The 15,556-nt window shown below is 62.9% G+C and overlaps 1 protein-coding gene across 2 annotated transcripts in view; it reads left to right on the forward strand.

Annotated features, from left to right (window-relative positions):
- The window catches only part of INPP5A (inositol polyphosphate-5-phosphatase A), a 157,449-nt gene that overhangs the window by 38,052 nt on the left and 103,841 nt on the right, over window positions 1-15,556 (forward strand). For both annotated transcript variants that reach the window (XM_044240766.1, XM_044240767.1), the window contains exon 2: window positions 8,191-8,232. In XM_044240766.1, coding sequence (XP_044096701.1) covers window positions 8,191-8,232 — 42 coding nt within the window. The remainder of the gene's footprint in view (window positions 1-8,190; window positions 8,233-15,556) is intronic.

The raw sequence follows: 15,556 nt of genomic DNA on the forward strand, positions 1-15,556 counted from the left end.
CCCACCTGCCTGCACGTGGGGCATCCCGACCCGCGTCCCGACCGAGGCGGGTGCAGCCGGTGAGGGGAGCCGTTGTCCGCGGGCGGGCGGGCTGGGCCAGGACCAGGCACGTCCCCGTGCTGACGGACGGTGGTGCCCCGCGGTCTCCCTCCGACCCTCTCGTTCTGCATCCTGCGGGCAGGCCTAGCTGGGCAGGTCTCTGCTGAGAGTCGTGGCCCCGATGTCACCGGTGTGGCCGGAGCCCACAAGGCGGGCCTTTCGGTTCGTGCAGACCGTCGTTCGGAGTAAACCTGCTTTATTCCTTAGAAGCTGACCCTGAGTGAGGGTAAGTTGTCGTTTTGAGTATGTTATGTTCCGGCCACCCTTGAGGGGAAATGCTCATTTTGTGGCCCAATTAATGACCTCTTGCTCCCAGTGGGTGAGTTCGAGGGGCACGTGTGTGCGTCCCCCATTCGAGGGCACGTGTGTGCGTCCCCCATTCGAGGGGCACGTGTGTGCGTCCCCCATTCGAGGGCACGTGTGTGCGTCCCCCATTCGAGGGCACGTGTGTGCGTCCCCCATTCGAGGGACACGTGTGTGCGTCCCCCATTCGAGGGACACGTGTGTGCGTCCCCCATCCGAGAGCACGTGTGCGTCCCCCATCCGAGCGTGACTCGTAGACGCCCCAGCTGGCTGTCGTCTGGCTGGAAAGGGCGTGTCTGCGCGGTGCTGCACGGGAAGACCTCTTGAGGTCTTCTTCCGTCCTGTGGACGGTCCCGCTCCCTCGGCCTCAGTGGGAGGAGCGGCCCCCAGAGGAGGCCCGGGCTGCGCATGCAGACCACAGGCGGCCCTCCTCCTTGGGCTCTCTAGGGCGGCCCCGAGCGCCCCGCCCCGTGCCCTGTGCTCTCCTCACTCCGGGGAAGGCTCACCGTTGCTTCCTTTTACCAAACTATTTTTAGCCTCCGAGTGTGTGTGAATGCACAGACAAGATTTCCTTTCTTGTGAAAGGAAACGGTTTTCTGCAGGGATAAGCGTGTGGCATGGGGCAGGGTTTCCCGGGGAATCGGGCGGCGTAGACCAGAGCCCACCCCATGGGTGCGTCCCCAGGAGGGCTTGGCCTGCCGCGTGTACAGGGTTAGGGAGCCCCTGGCACTCGTTTATTTTAAATGACTCGTGTTTGAAAGTTTTAAGGCAGTATTTGAGAAAAACGAGTTTCTGGACTGGCAGTCCTGGTCTGGGAACACGGGAGCCGCCGCCGCCACTAGCCAGGGTCGCGCTAGCTGGTCGGGGAGGCCGCCAGCAAGACCAACAGGGTTCACGGCTGCCCCAAGCCCAGGCCTTTTACAGCCGCGCTGGCAGCGTGGACACCAGCCGCCCAGACGGGGCTCAGGAGGTGGGCGTGGGGCTCAGAGTGGGGCTTCCCAGTGTCCTGCTGCCCCGTCTGGCCTGATGGCCCTGCCTCCCCCCGAGGTGAGCCCTTCAAGAGGCTGCTCCCCACCCTCTGGCCTTGCAGTGGCCTCTTGTGACGGCTGCTCCTGCTTCCAGCATGTTCTCCCCCTCACAGCCCAGGCCTTGGCTTCCCTGTAAGGACGACCTCCTTCCAGACGTCCCTGCAGGTTCTAAGTCCCCACCCGTGGTGTCGGCGACCGTGAGCACTCCCGGCGTTTGCTGCCTGCAGGGGTCGGGCGGGAAAGATGTGAGCAAGACGGGACAGAGCCAGAGACAGTGAGAGACGCAGACACAGTGAGAGACGCAGAGACAGTGAGAGCGATGGGGAGGGGTCCCTGTGTTTTCTGCACGAGCTGGTCTCTGCTGTGAGGGGACAGCCAGGACTGGCGGGGGTGGCACTCCCGGGGCGGGCGGGCAGGTTACCTGTGGTGTGGCGGGGGGCGGGGGCGGGGGGCAGTGACGGTCGTGGCGCCTGCGGGCTCCCCGCGGGCTGAGACTGACGTCCGCACCACCCCAGCGCCCCGCGGCTCACACACTCGGCAGTCAGGTGCGCGTTTGCCGGATTTCATGGGTTTGAACACACGCATTTTTGCCTGATTTCGTGGATACCGGGGCGCGCAGTGTTCACTTCGCAGGTTCTCTGAATCGAGAAAGGCGTTGGAAGTTCGGACGCTCCCGGCGCGGCCGGCAGGCGTCCCTGCGGGTCCTGAGGTGGCTGTCCCGGGACGGTGTGTGTGGGGAGGGGACTCCCAGAGCTGGCTCCGCCTCTGTCCTGTCGGAGGACGGCGCTGTCCCCTCTGCCGCTGCCTGCGCCCTGGGCTGGAAGAGCCGGGCCGCCCCTGCCCTGCGGGGAGCTGGGGTTTGGATTCCAGGCCTCCCTGAGGCACCGTGAGTGGAGTTCTTCTCTGTAGCCCGTCAGAGGATGATTGGGGGCCTGGGGGGCAGCCGCGGGTGCCCTCGGGCCAGGGGTGCAGCTGGGGCTGGCGGCAGAGAGCCTGAGTGTGCAGGAGGCGGGGGCCCGGTTTCAGCGAGAGCAGAGGCCTTGCTCCAAGGGGCACCGGGACGGCCGTGGCTGGCACTGCTGACCGGGGTGGGCGGGGTGCGCCCCAGCCCCGGTGCTGGGGGGTCTGTGATGCTGACACCCAGGACCCCCGCAGGGTTGGTGGGGACGGCCCCATCCGGGTGCAGAGAGAGGTGAGCAGCGGCGTGTCCGCCGAGAGGCCAGGCGGCTGCTGGGGGTCCGGGGCCGCACCCCGAGTCTGCACTGTGGCCCCTGCTCGCGTCCTGCTGCAGCCCCACACCACCCCATCCCCCCACCGGGCAGGGCCAGCGGCAGGGGAGGGGTCCTTCGCAGGTCATTGGAGCATCCTGACAGCCGTAAAGGTGTCACAAAGCAGGTCGATTTTCCCCCCGAGCGCTTGCCGCTGTCACCGGAGCGGCGTCTCCTGGGGACAAAGGCGCCTGCGTCTGTCTGCAGTCACGGTGCCCCGTTGCCTCCACGGGCCCCAGCGGCGTGCCGAGACCACCTGCCTGTAGGGTGCTGGGAGCTCTGCCTGCTTGTCTTGTTGGGTGCGGCCAGCTGTGCCCAGCCAAGACGCCGGGCGCTCCCTGCCCCACCCCGGACTCCCGGCCGGCTGTCTCCGGTCTGGAAAGGTGAACATGTTCTCACACATGTCAGGGAACTTGGAGATCTTTTCTCCTGCTGTTCTCTGTCAGATCTTTTAGGACTTGTCTGGTGCTAGGAAGATCAGTTCTTCGTGGGGCTGACCGTACGCACGTTCTCGCTCCGTGTGACGTCTGTCCTTCTATCCTGTGCGGGGTCCCCACTGCGGCTGAGTGTGTTGTCCTCCTTAGCCATGCAGTGTGGACTCTGAGTCCGGGTTTGCCCGTGTGAACTTTGGGGGGCTGTGCCGAGCTTGGGGGACCCGCCAGCAGGTGTGCAGTGCGGGGCCATCGTCCCAGACCTTCCACCACCGTCGGACGGTGCGTTCACTACGAGGGCACGGTTTTGAACTGGACCTCCCCGGAGACCTTACGCCACAGGGAAATCCGAGGGCGAAACGTTTCACTGTGATCGTTTCTCTCGTGACATTTTCTTCCCTTGCGCCCGCCCTGCACCCGCATACGAGGCCAAGGACATGTGCTCGTTTTCTGTGCGTGTGACCGAGTCCCGCAGGCTGTGGTTCGGCGCAAGCACTGTGTCTCTCTCATTTCTGTGGGGGGACGTCCGGGCCCTCCCAGCTGTGATCTCAGGAGGGCCGGGAGCCCCTGAGCGCCTCTGGGTTTTCCTCATCTCCTTGCTGAGGTGGGACCAAGGGCAGGCCATTCCCGCAGGCGAGAGCCAGTCCCCTGCTCATCTGCGACCTTTACAGTCTCCTGTAAGGTGCCCGCTCATGTCCGATAAGGTCAGACCAACCCAGGACAACACCCTGTTTTTTTTTTTTTTTTTAAAGATTTTATTTATTTATTTGACAGAGAGAAATCACAAGTAGGCAGAGAGGCAGGCAGAGAGAGAGGAGGAAGCAGGCTCCCCGCGGAGCAGAGAGCCCGACGTGGGACTCGATCCCAGGACCCTGAGATCATGACCTGAGCCGGAGGCAGCGGCTTAACCCACTGAGCCACCCAGGCGCCCCGACAACACCCTGTTTGATTAGCTTAAGATCAGCTATTCTCGGGGTTTAATTACGTCTGCAGAATCCTTCCACCTTTGCCACAGACGTGACCTGATCAAGGGAGTGACATCTTACCACTTCCAGGGGCGCCCACACCCCAGGGGAGGGGTTCTCTGTGCACACGGGGTGGGGCGTGTGTGCGGCCCCGCGGGACCTGACAGCCACTTCCCGGTTCATTGAAACTTGATCATTCATGGTTGCGGACTTTTATTGGAGAACTTCCATTCATTTCTTCTCCATTTTTCTTCATGCACATCTACAGTTTTGACCTGTATAATTTTCCTTCTCTCTGAAGAACTTTTTAAAACGTTACTTTTAGGGCAGGTCTCCTGGTGACGGATTTCCTCAGTTTTGTTTATCTGAGAATGTCTTTATTTTTCCGTACTTCTGGGGAGATCGTTCTGCAGGATGCAGAATCCTGGGGCAGAATCCCATCCCCTGGGACTCTCCTCTTCCTTGCGTGGCTTGCGGAAGGTGCTGGAACACCCGTCCCTGTTCCTGGTGGCCTCGGTGGGCCTCTGTTTTTCCTTCTTCCCAGACGTGCCTTGTCGTCGCCGTTCCTCAAGGTGAACGTTGTGTGCCTGCAGGAGCTTTGCTGGAATTTAAGCCACTGAGAGTTCTCCTAGCTTTCCTGGATCTGTGGTTTGTGTTTGCCATTAATTTTGAAAAACTCTCAGCCTTTAGTACCTCAGCAGAGTTTTCCAGTTTTTTCTGTCTTCTTCTGACGCCTGCATCACGTGAGGTTGTCTCTAGGTTTTTGGATGTCCTGTAGCTTTTTCAGTGTTTTTGTCTTGGAAGTTTCTGTTGACGTGTCTTCAAGCTCGCTGGTTGTTCCCTGGGCCGTGTCCAGGGTGCTAATGAGCCCGTCAGCGGCATTCTTGCTACCATGGTTTTGATGTTAGCAGTCGCTCTGGACTCGGTCTTAGAAATTCTGTCGCTCTGCTTGTGGGGCTCACCTGCCTTTTGTGCTGTCCACAATTTCCATCAGAGCCTGTAGTCTGATCTGAATCCCCTTCTGACAGTCCCAAGTCTGGGTCATAACCGATGCATTTTGTCTTTATACTGTTACTTGTCCCTTGCCTTTTAGTCTGCCTTGTAATTTCTTGCCGAAAGCTGGACCCCAAGAATCAGATCAGAGCTGCTGAGGCCGCGGGAGGCCTTCCGTTAATGTGGCGCGGCTCTGGGCCGTGCTCGGTGTGTGCTATGGCTGCGGTGTTGGGGTCCTCATGTTGTCTTCGGACATGTTCCCTAAGACTCCTTGGGGGTGGTCTGTGCCGTGCCCCACCGCACCAGTGCCCTGTTGGTGTGGGGGTGTGGTACGGGGGAAGGGAGTGCTCTACAGTCTGTGACTAAGGCTTGGAGGGTTGGTGCACCTGTGTCTCTGTCCTGTGACCCCACACATGGCTCCCCTCCACGTGGCTCCTCCTCGTCCATCCCTTCCACGTGCCAGGCAGGCAGCTTGGGAGGAAGCACCCTTTCCAGGGTCGGGCTAAGGTGCTGGTGAAGCCTCTTCCCCCATAAGGCTTCTGGTGTGCAGAGCTCCCAGGGTGTGTTTCCCCGTGGCTTCTCCTCCCGTCCCCCTGCCGGAGCCAAGAGAGGGTCTTTCTCCAGGGATCCTTGTCTGAGATGCCTGGAGGTAAAACCTACAACACGTGGGGCCGTCCTGGAAGCCGTGGTCCCAGGGAGCCTCTCAGCCCTTGTCCGCACTCAGCTCCCGGCCGCCCGTCAAGTGACGGGTGGTGTCTTCCCGCCGGTGTTGGCTCGGCGTCTGCTCCAGGAGAGCGGGTCTGGGCTGCCAGTCTCGTGTTCCGTGTCTCTGGACTTCGGGGCGGTGGTTTGCCAGCTGCTCCCGCTCCCTGGCGGATGCGAGACAAGTCCGCGTGAGGGCGGCCGTCTGACTCACGCCGCCGTGCGAGCTGTGACCGGAGCCCCGACCTGCTCAGTGACCTGTAGCACAGCCAGGACGGCCAGCTGCGTGCGGCTGCCCTGGCGTGGGCCCGTCCGTGCATCTGCGGAGCGGCCGCCCGGCCGTGGCGTGTGGGTCGATCTCGCGCCGTGTTCGCACCGACGCCCGTGCGTGGCGTAGGCGGCGCGTGGCTCCCCTTTTGTGGGTGGGTCTTCGCCGTGTTTCTGACCCGCGTCCCGTTTACTTCGCGACAGGACCTCGAAGCTTCCCGCCTTCTTCCCCAGAGCTGCTGTCGGGAGCGTCACCGACTACGCCACGGCTTTGGAATCTCAGCTCTTCAGACACGCTGGCCGCTTGCAGGCGCGGCCCGGACCGCGCGGATCTAGCGCGTTTCTGTCCCCACGGAGGGCGCGTCCCGCGGTGCCGATCCTTGTGTCGGTGGAAGCGTTCTGAAATCTGCTCTGTCCAGCCCTGGGGCCTCGGGGCTTCTGAGCAGGTGTGTGTGGCTCTGTGTGTGTGTGCGTGCGTGTGCGTGTGCGTGTGTGTGCGAGGCGTGCGTGCAGTGGGGCGCGTGTGAGCCGTGGCGCTCTTTCTGGCTGCCCTGCAGCTGTCGCACAGCCCACAAGCCGTTTTCCGTGCTCGCCCTCTCTCTCCGGGGCCCGCTGTGACGGCGGTGAGCGTGTCGTCCCGATGTGCGCGGCGCTTTCGTTGTGCGTCTCCGGCTTGAGCGTTGAAACGCGGACGTCAGTGCGGCGGCTGTGAGCCTGTGAGAAGGGGGGACGAGAAACGACGCGTCGGCTCCTCGGTCCCAGGTGCTGTCCGGAGCCGCGGCGGGCTGTTCCGCGGGCGCGGGGTCCTGCTCTGGGAGCCACGCAGCTGGCTCTTCTCCTTCGTCTCGGGGCGTGAAAGGTGGCTGTCACCCTGGCGTGTCCTCACCAGGACGGGGCTGGGCTTGGGCAGGGGCTGCTGGCTCCTGGGTGTGTGTCCCTGGCCCTGGGAGTCCTCTTCCTCTGGTGGCCGTGGGCCGGCGCTGCCCGTGCGGGAGCTGTGCGGCCACCACCGTGGTCCTTCTTAGAGCATTTCTGTCACTCCCAAGGAGCGCTGGCGGCCTGCAGCAGTCTGCTTTCTGCCTGCGTGGACTGTCCGTAGCGTGGACCCACGGTCCTGCCTGCGTCCGGCTGCTCTCACCTATATTGTAGCCAGAGTCAGGGCTTTGTTCCTTTTTAGGGTCCCGTCATCGTCCTTTGTGTGGATGGACGGCGCTCGCTTCATCCGTTCGTCCGTGGGTGGGTGTCCGGGCCCGTCTCTGGCGGGCGAGCCTCCGCAGCCCCCTGTGGCCCACAGGCGCTCGTTCCGTGGCTGGACTCCGTCCCCTCGCGACCCCGGTCTTTAGCTCCGTCTTCCTGCACTTCAGCCGCGGGAGCTGCCCTCCAGGTTGTGGGGCATCTGGGCTCCGGGCAGAGACCTCTGGGCTGAGGCCGGCTCCGTGCTCTGAACTGTGGTGTGAGTGTCCCGGCGCGACCCGGGCATCGGCGCACCTGGGTCACGTGCGCGGGGCCTCAGCGAGCAGCCGTCCCGCAGACCCTCGGACGCCCTCCTGCCGGGTCTCGCCCCACGCTTCATCTCAGTGCCTTGTCCGAAGTTGGGGTGGGCTGGGGTGGGCATGTGCCCTCTCGGCTGGTGGCCGCTGGTCTGTGACCCGCAGCGGGGATGCCCGCCGGAAGACACTGGGCGTTCTGGGCAGCTCTTTCCCCAGAGCACCCAGGGCTTGGAGCCCACCCCCCGGGACCCTGCTGCTGTCTGCCTCGTCCTGGAAGCCGGCCCGAGGGTTGCGGCTGGAACCCTGCCCCTTAAGGACAGACGCTCCCCTCGGGCCAGTACCTGCTGTGCCGTCCCGTGGCAGACCCCGGCCTGGTGGTGGGGTGTCCCTCCTGTGACCCCCGTGGGGACAGAGCAGAGTGAAGGGGTGGGTGCTGCGGGGCCTGCCTGTCACTTGGACAGCTTTGTGCCTGGGAGCACCTGCCCTGTTGAACTGGGTTCCCTTCTGGGGGCGGGAGGTCCCCCCGTGGGGTGTGCCGCACCGTGAAGCCTGCGGCAGGTCTCGGTGAAGACCATTAGCTTCCTCTCGTGGCTCCTCGGGGCTGTCCAGTGGTCTGACTGTCTCTTTTCCTTCTTGATTTACAGCCGGAAACCCTGCAGAAGAACTGGCTTCGGGAGTTTTATCAGGTAAGAAGTACTTGTGGCCGCTCTCTCAGACCCGGTGTTTCTGCCGTGAGGGCTCTGTTTCTGTGGGAGCCGCGTTTTGTCCAAATCGTCCGGGCTTGGGCTGTCCCGGGGCTGACGGTGATGGGCGTCACGTTCCTCCTCCGAAGCTCCTGCCAGATCCCCCTCCTCCGGCCCGGATTCCGAGGCCCCGGGCAGGGGTCTCCGCATTGTTGGGGCGGGGGGGAGCCACTGAAAGCTTCTGGAGACCCGAGGACGCCTTTCCGGATGGTCCTGTGTATGCATGTTCAAGGCGGCAAAGCCACACGGAGGGCCGTGGTCAGACAGCTGCGCTCCAGACCGAGGGCCCAGCCAAGGCCAGTCACGCGTCGGTGGGACGGGCACGGTGACCGGTGGGTGGGGTTGGGCACGGGACGTGTCTGTGTTTGGGACCCTCGGGGGGGCATCGGCAAGGCCGCTCTGAGGTGGGGGTGGGGTGCGTGGGCAGACCTGTGGGAGAGAGGAGCCCAGTGGCCGGGCGTCCAGTGTGGCTGGGACAGAGGGGCCTGGATCTGCCAGGAGGAGGATGGCACGGGTGGGCGAGGGGTGGCGGGGGCCACCCCTACCCTCTGGCAGCTCTGCTGAGCCCGTGGGTGTGTTTTGGCAGCAGGACACAACAGGAGATACTGGGGAGGGCCTGGGCCTCCCTTCCCCCTGGCCTCGGGGTCCGGCCAGCTGAGGTCCGAGGGGTGGAGGGGCTGGTGTAGCAGCGGGTCCGCTGGGGCTGTGTCCTGCCTGCTCCTGGCAATGTCCAGGCTCTGGGCCTGTGAAAGCAGGCCAGTGGGCTGCTCCCGGGCCTGCCGTCCCTGCCGGGGGTCCCCGGCGGCCGTGGGACCCACGTGCTAGAGGCTCAGAGTGCAGGGCGGGTGGGGGCAGATGCTGGTCCCACTCTGCGGGGGACAGCAGGCACCCAGAGGGTAGAGCCTCGGGCAGACGTTTCCATCCCTTGTGCCCAGCGAGGTGTGCCCTCCCGGGCTGTCTGGAGGTGGGGCCTCTCGCTCGCCCATCCCACACATACTGTCTGCCAGGTGTGGTGCTTGGTTCTTGGCGGGGACAGAAGGCAGATCCTCCGCACGTGAGGGAAGTTCTGGGGGGAGCGTCTTCTGGGATGGGCACATGGAAGGCTGTTGGGAGGCTCGTGGCAGAGGCCGGTGGGCTCTCTGCCCTTCCTCTGCTAGCCTTCTGCCCTGCCCAGGGCTCCCCGGCCCACGCGGCTCAGCTGCTGGCAGGAAGCCGGCCCAGTGGGTGAAGGCAAGGGCCCTTCCTGGCCAAGCACCAGCCTCCGGCTCTGGATGGGCTCAGGGGCCCTTCTGCCTGTGGCATCCCCCATCCTGCTCTCCGGGCTCCCTGGGCCTGTGTTGGTTTGGGCTGGAGCAGCTGCCCATGAAGCTGAGCCCCTGTTGGTCTCTCCAAGGCAGGGGCGGAGTTTGAGATCTCTGTTAGGTGCACGTCTTGGAGGGGCAAGTGAGTGGCCCTGCGCTGGGAGGGGTGCAGAGTGCCCGACAGCCCCAAGCTGAAGGTCAGTGCACATTTGCAAGTTTTTCCTGCTTCTGTTGACGTCGTGGTCCCTGGGGTGTGCTGAGGCAGCCAGGCCACCCGTGGTCTGCGAGTGAGTCCAGGCTGGGCAGCTGGGCTTTCTGTGCTCTGACCCCTGGAAAACTGCAGGCCACAGGTGTCCCCCCGTTCCTGAGCCTTCGCGCTGCATGCGAGCCATGTCAGGCTGTTTCCAAAACCTGGAACCCAGAGGGGCACACGGCCTGCTGTTTCCCTCAGGCTCTGTTCCCAGAGCCCCGGGTGTCCTTCCTGGAGGCCTTCCTGGAGTATGGAGCCTTTGTTGAGAGAAAGGACCATGCGTGGCGGTCTGCGGGTTGGAGGGGCGGCTTGTCCTGGTTTATAAGCAGTCTCTGTAGAAGGAAGAGAACTTTCAGGGATGATTCCGGTAAGAAAGAATTTACTGCAAGTCCCCTGACACGCGTGGGGCTGACCGGACCCCTGGGGTGATCAGGCAGCTGATCCCAGCTGTCCGGCTGGCCAGAGCAGAGAGGGCGCGGGTCTGCGGGGGGCCAAGGCGGGTCACTGCCTTCTTAAGGAGAATGTTTAACCCTAGAGTTCCCGTTATGCAGTCATGTTGTTTTCGACACAGCGCCTGATACGCTGCTTTTATAGACGCAGGAACTGAACCCAGCATTCTAAACCCCCAGTGCCTGTAGAACCCAGGGATTAATTTTTGCTTTTTCTGTAACCCCCGATCTCCGTAAAAGTGCAGGGAACGGGAGAAAATATGGCTGGCGTTTCCACCGTTAGTTCTGATGAGCCTCGGACGCTGCTGACGACCAGGCCTCACAGACTCGGTCCTGAGGGCCGCTGTGGCAGAGAGGGTCGCAGCCCGGTGTCACCCAGCTGACCTCCCCATGCCCCTCCCTGTCCAGTCTCCCGAGACACCCCTGGGCCTGTGGCCGGTGACACGACTCTCCCCCTTGCTGGGGAGCACAGGCCCCCAGTCCAGGAGCCGGTCCCTGTGCTCACCCACCCCCAGGCCAGCCGGCCCTTCTGTGCCCCCTTCTTGGTCCACCCAGAACCAGCCCCCAGGGCCCGGCCACATCCCCATTCTGTGCTCCGTGAGCGGCAGGGTGCTCCCCGAGACCACAGCTCAGGTGGGGTGGCGCTCCTGCTCCTGTCCCCTGGGTGAGAGCCCAGGGTCCGTATGTGGCCTTCTCTGCTCTGTCCCCAGACGCGCCAGGTGTTTCGGTCCTCTGTGCTTGCTCTAACCTGGACGTCCCCACCTTCCCACTCCCCGGCCCCCCGCGCCCCCACTCTCCCGATCTTTGCCGTTGCCACCCTCCCCAAGAGAGGCCCCTCCTGGTCCCTCCCCCAGTCTCACTGTGCTCCGTGCACTCGCCGTCCGGACCCGCAATCTGTGTCTGTCGGGTACTGAGGTGTTTGTCTCCCCCTGGAAACTCGGGCTCCACATCTGCCCGGGCCTCAAGCTTTGTGTTCCTGCCACGTTCCTGCGCTGAAGGGTGTGAGGTGGGGCCTTTTGGGGGTGAATAGGGTTGGACGAGGTCTTGAGGCACGCCCATGATGGCAGCAAGGAGCAGGAGAGCCAGACTCCCTGTCCTGGGAGTGTCCGTCACACAGGAGGGACAGCCGGAGGCCCTGCGGGCAGCCCAGGGGCGGTGCTGGGAAGGAGGAGGCCTCCTGGGGCTGGGGTTCTCAGGACGGCTCTTGACGGGGCGGCCATTCTGCGGGCCGGCTCTGCCCTGAGCTCTCAGAGCCGCAGGGGAGCCTTCCGGGCCGTCAGTGGGCCTCCTCTCCCTCCGCGGCGGTGGCCTGCTCGCAGGGGCGGTCCTGGCGGCAGGCCGTCCTGCTCCCTCTTCCCCCGAGACCTACGAGTGCGTGTGCCGCACGGCGTGTGGTCCGCGTCTTTCTCGGTTGCACAAGGCAGAGAGCACAGCTCAGCGCCCTGTCCCCATCCGGCGCGTCTCGCTGGCATGTGCCCGGGGAAGCGGGGCAGCCCCTAGCAGGTCACAGACACGGGGATGTTTACGGCTTACCCTTCTCTCGGCAAGCTGGGACGTCCGTGCAAATGAGCGCACACGACCTGTTTCATTGGCTTCCGAGTGTGCCGTTAGCTGGCCAGGCCGTCATTTTAAGTTGTCGTTCTGTCGACGGGCTCCTGGGCTGTTCCGAGTCTGCTGAGATGCCGTGGATGAATTTTACGGCGGTTACACATCTCTCCTACAGACCTAAATCGAGCAAGTGTTGGAATCCCGTAGTAAGTATTTATTAGTGAGCAAAATAGAAAAAGTAAGACCTTAGACCTGCTTCAAACAAGACTCCACAGGGCAAAGCCAGGCTCTCCGAGCGTCCAGGGACTTGGCCTCAGGAAGGAGCACCAGGCAGCAGGAACCCGTTCTTCCCACCAGATTCGGGATTCTCGCGGCGGGAGTATTTGCGTTGTTATCAGCCTTTAGGATTCACTGAATTGTGGAACAGCCCAGTGATAAGAAAGGTCGGGGATCTCAAGCAGACATGTTGTCTGTTTGCTGTTGGAGTTTTCCTGACAACAGCGGTAAAAGCAACGTGATAAACAGTGCTGTCTTCCAGGCAGCTTGAAGGAACGGGCCCCAAACCTGCACCTTAAACAAATTAAAACTGGGAAATACCTGTGAGACTATGGTCTTCAAACATCAGACCCCAGGCTAGGCTGCGCGGTGAGTCTGGAGAGGGTCAAAGCTGCCCTGCGGCCACCCCACCTGCTGCCCGAGGGGGTGTCCTGGCAGGGGGAGCCTAGCAAGGTGGCTGCAGGGTCACTGTTAGACCGATCCGAGACCACGAGGTGGGCAAGGACGCAGGAGAATGGACCCTGCGGAGGAGAAAACCAGACAGGAGTGTGGCTACAGGATTCAGTTTTGTGGATCTCGGAGACCCTGCTCTGGGTTTTAGGATGCCTGTTGTGTTTCTGTTTTCTCACTCACTGACTTCTGCTTTTTAAGTTTTCTCTTTCTTTTGGTTATTCTGGGTTTAACTTGCTTTTCTACATCTAATTTCTGAAGGTAGAAGACAAAAGCACCCATTTCAGAAGTCTGATGGGGGGGGCATCATCACTAAAAATCTGGCGGGTGTTAAAGAGATAAGAAGGGACTATGGTGGCCAGCTGTATGCTGATAGGTTTGAAAACTTACATGAAAGGAACATATTTTTGGAAAAATGAAGCATCAGAGCTTACAGTCGAGAAGAGATAAGTGAACTCTCTGCTCCACTAACATTTGCCAACATTTTCCGACAAAACCTCCAGGACTGTGTGGTTTCCCTGGGTAGTTCTGGCTAACATTTAAGCAAGAAACAGTCACGGTTGTTCAGAAACTTGCAGGAAGCCCAGGGGACGCTCCCTCACCCGAGACCACGGCAGGCGGAGGCGTGAGTACCGGCCGTGTCTCCCGCGGGACGGCTACGGAGCACAGACGTCTGACACCGGCGCGTCGAGCAGTGCACACGCGCACACACGTCCCAGCGTTAGTGCCTCGTCACCCGCGGAGGACGTCAGGGTCGGTCCGTAAAATCCGTGTGTGAACAGAGTCACGGGGACGAGCCGTCCCGTCATCTCTGCCTGCGCCGACGAAGCCTCAGGCCTGATCCTGGAACTTTCCGCTGGAGACCGTCAGCGAACCGAGGACCGACGGGCCCTCCCCAGCCTGCGAAGAGCCCACAGCTGACCGCAGAGCCGCCGGGGAGGGAAGGGCGCCTGGCGTCCCCTCTCCCGCCCAGTGTGGTCCTGAGGGTCCTGGCAGGGGCAGGGACGAGACGAAGACTGGAAGGAAGGGGTGAGACCCCGCGTGCGGGTGACGCCCCCCAGCTGCCGGGGCCGTGAGGAAACCACAGAGACGTGGCCTGCGTGGACAACAGCGTCCAGGGCTGTGCGCAAACATCTTCCTTTTCCCCGGGACCAGCTGGACGCGTCGCAGGGGACATGACGGTCACGCTGGAGTGGGCTGTGGCGCGGATGCCGCGCGTGGGAGCCGCCGAGCGCTGAGCCACGGGACCCGCGGACACGACAGGAAGAGACGGAGAGGCGCGGCCTGCGCGTCGTGGCACGGAGACTCCCTGACACGGGCGCGCTGGCTCCCCACCGACGGAGACCCCGTTCACCGACGTTCCCCTCGAAATCGCCGCGTGCCGTTTTGGTAGAAATCTGCGAAATACATCTAAAATTTTATATGGGGAAACAAAGGAACTCGGGTAGCCAGAAGCGTAGGGTTCCCGCTTTTCCTTCCAAGATGTATTGTAAAGTTGCAGCAGGACAGCAGGACGGAAGGACAGCGACAGGTCAGCGGAACGGAAGACAGATGCAGAAATAAACCAGGAGTACGGCCAAGCGACAGACACGGGCTGCCGCGGCTCGCAAGGGAGAAGCGCATTCAGCGGACGGAGCCGGGAGAGCGGCCGCATCCTTCCCCGCGCGGACGCATGTTGTCCGTCCTCTGCCCCTTTCACGAAGATTAAGCTAAGCCGTGGACCTAAACATAAAACTTAAAACTATAAAAGTCCTAGACGTCTTAGGGAAAAGGCCTTGTGACCTCGAACCAGGCAGATTTCTTGGGCGCACTTACAGCCCATTCACAGGAGAGGGAAAGGACCGGCCTGCGGCTGCAGGAGGGACGGTCTGCCGTCGTCTGTGTGACCCGGGGGCTTTGTGGCTGGTGTGATCGACGCTCCCGCGGGTCCCAGTGCACTCTCCGGGAGCGAGGACGTGCTTTTCTAGAAGTTACTCTCAAATAGAAGCTCGGAAGCAGGGCCGGTGACGGCGCCTCGTCTGCGGACACAGCCTGGAGCCGTGAGCCCTCCTTACCTCCCCAGGATGAGACGGCGGGGACTGACGGGCAGGCCCCCTCCGCGGGCCGCCCCCGACCTGGCCGTGTGGCTCCGGGCAGGTGGCGGTCGCTCCCGAGACCTTGGGAGGGACGACAGAGTTACTGTTGGGGACGTGTGGTGCATGCTGCCCGGCCCGTGGCTCGGGACGGCCGGCCACCGTGAACCATGGACCGACGCGTCGCCTGGACCCCCGTGCCCTGAGCGGTGGCCCTGCCCGCCCCCCACGCCGGTCCTGCGTGGGCTGTGGACTGGGGGGCAGAGTGCTAGCGGGACGGCTCGTCAAAGTTGCAGGTCGTTGAAGGACTCACTGCAGAAAGGACTCTGCAAAGCTGCGGATCGTGCGGATTTTAGGATTTCTCACAAATGAGGACGAGTTTGTAGGACGCCATCAGAAGGCCGGCCAGCGTCCCTCTTGTGGGATGGAGCCTGCGCTGCCCAGGAGTGCCGAGAGCACGTTTTCTGGGAGCCGCGTTGGAACAGGAGGAAGGAAGTGGTGAGGTTGGGTCCGTAGCACGTCAGGGAACCCGCGTGTCGCCGCGTTCAGGTCTGGCCTGCGGCCCGGGCAGTCAGTGGACTCCTCCCACCTGTCCCGCGTGCCGCCCTGGCAGGTTGGACCCCCTCGGCCCGTTGCAGTTTGCCCCGGTGCATTTTGAGCAACGCCGTGGCAGATGGGAGGGGAGAGAGGCGGTGAGCTGCCCCTTGTCGCTCTCCGGCAGAGCCGGGCTCCTGCGTCCTGGCTGCTGCCGCCGCGACAGAGGCCCCGCCTGGCTGCTGCCGCCCATGGACGCGGCTGCAGGTTGGCCGTGGATGCGGGGTTCTTGGAGCTGCTCTGACCCCCGACCCCGGTGCCCTCTCCCTGCCTGGGGGTCCAGGGAGTTCAGACCCTCACTTATAGCCTTGGGGGCCCATTCGGCAC

Source organism: Neovison vison, chromosome 2 (genome assembly GCF_020171115.1).
Source record: "Neovison vison isolate M4711 chromosome 2, ASM_NN_V1, whole genome shotgun sequence".
Classification (NCBI taxonomy): Eukaryota; Metazoa; Chordata; class Mammalia; order Carnivora; family Mustelidae; genus Neogale; species Neogale vison.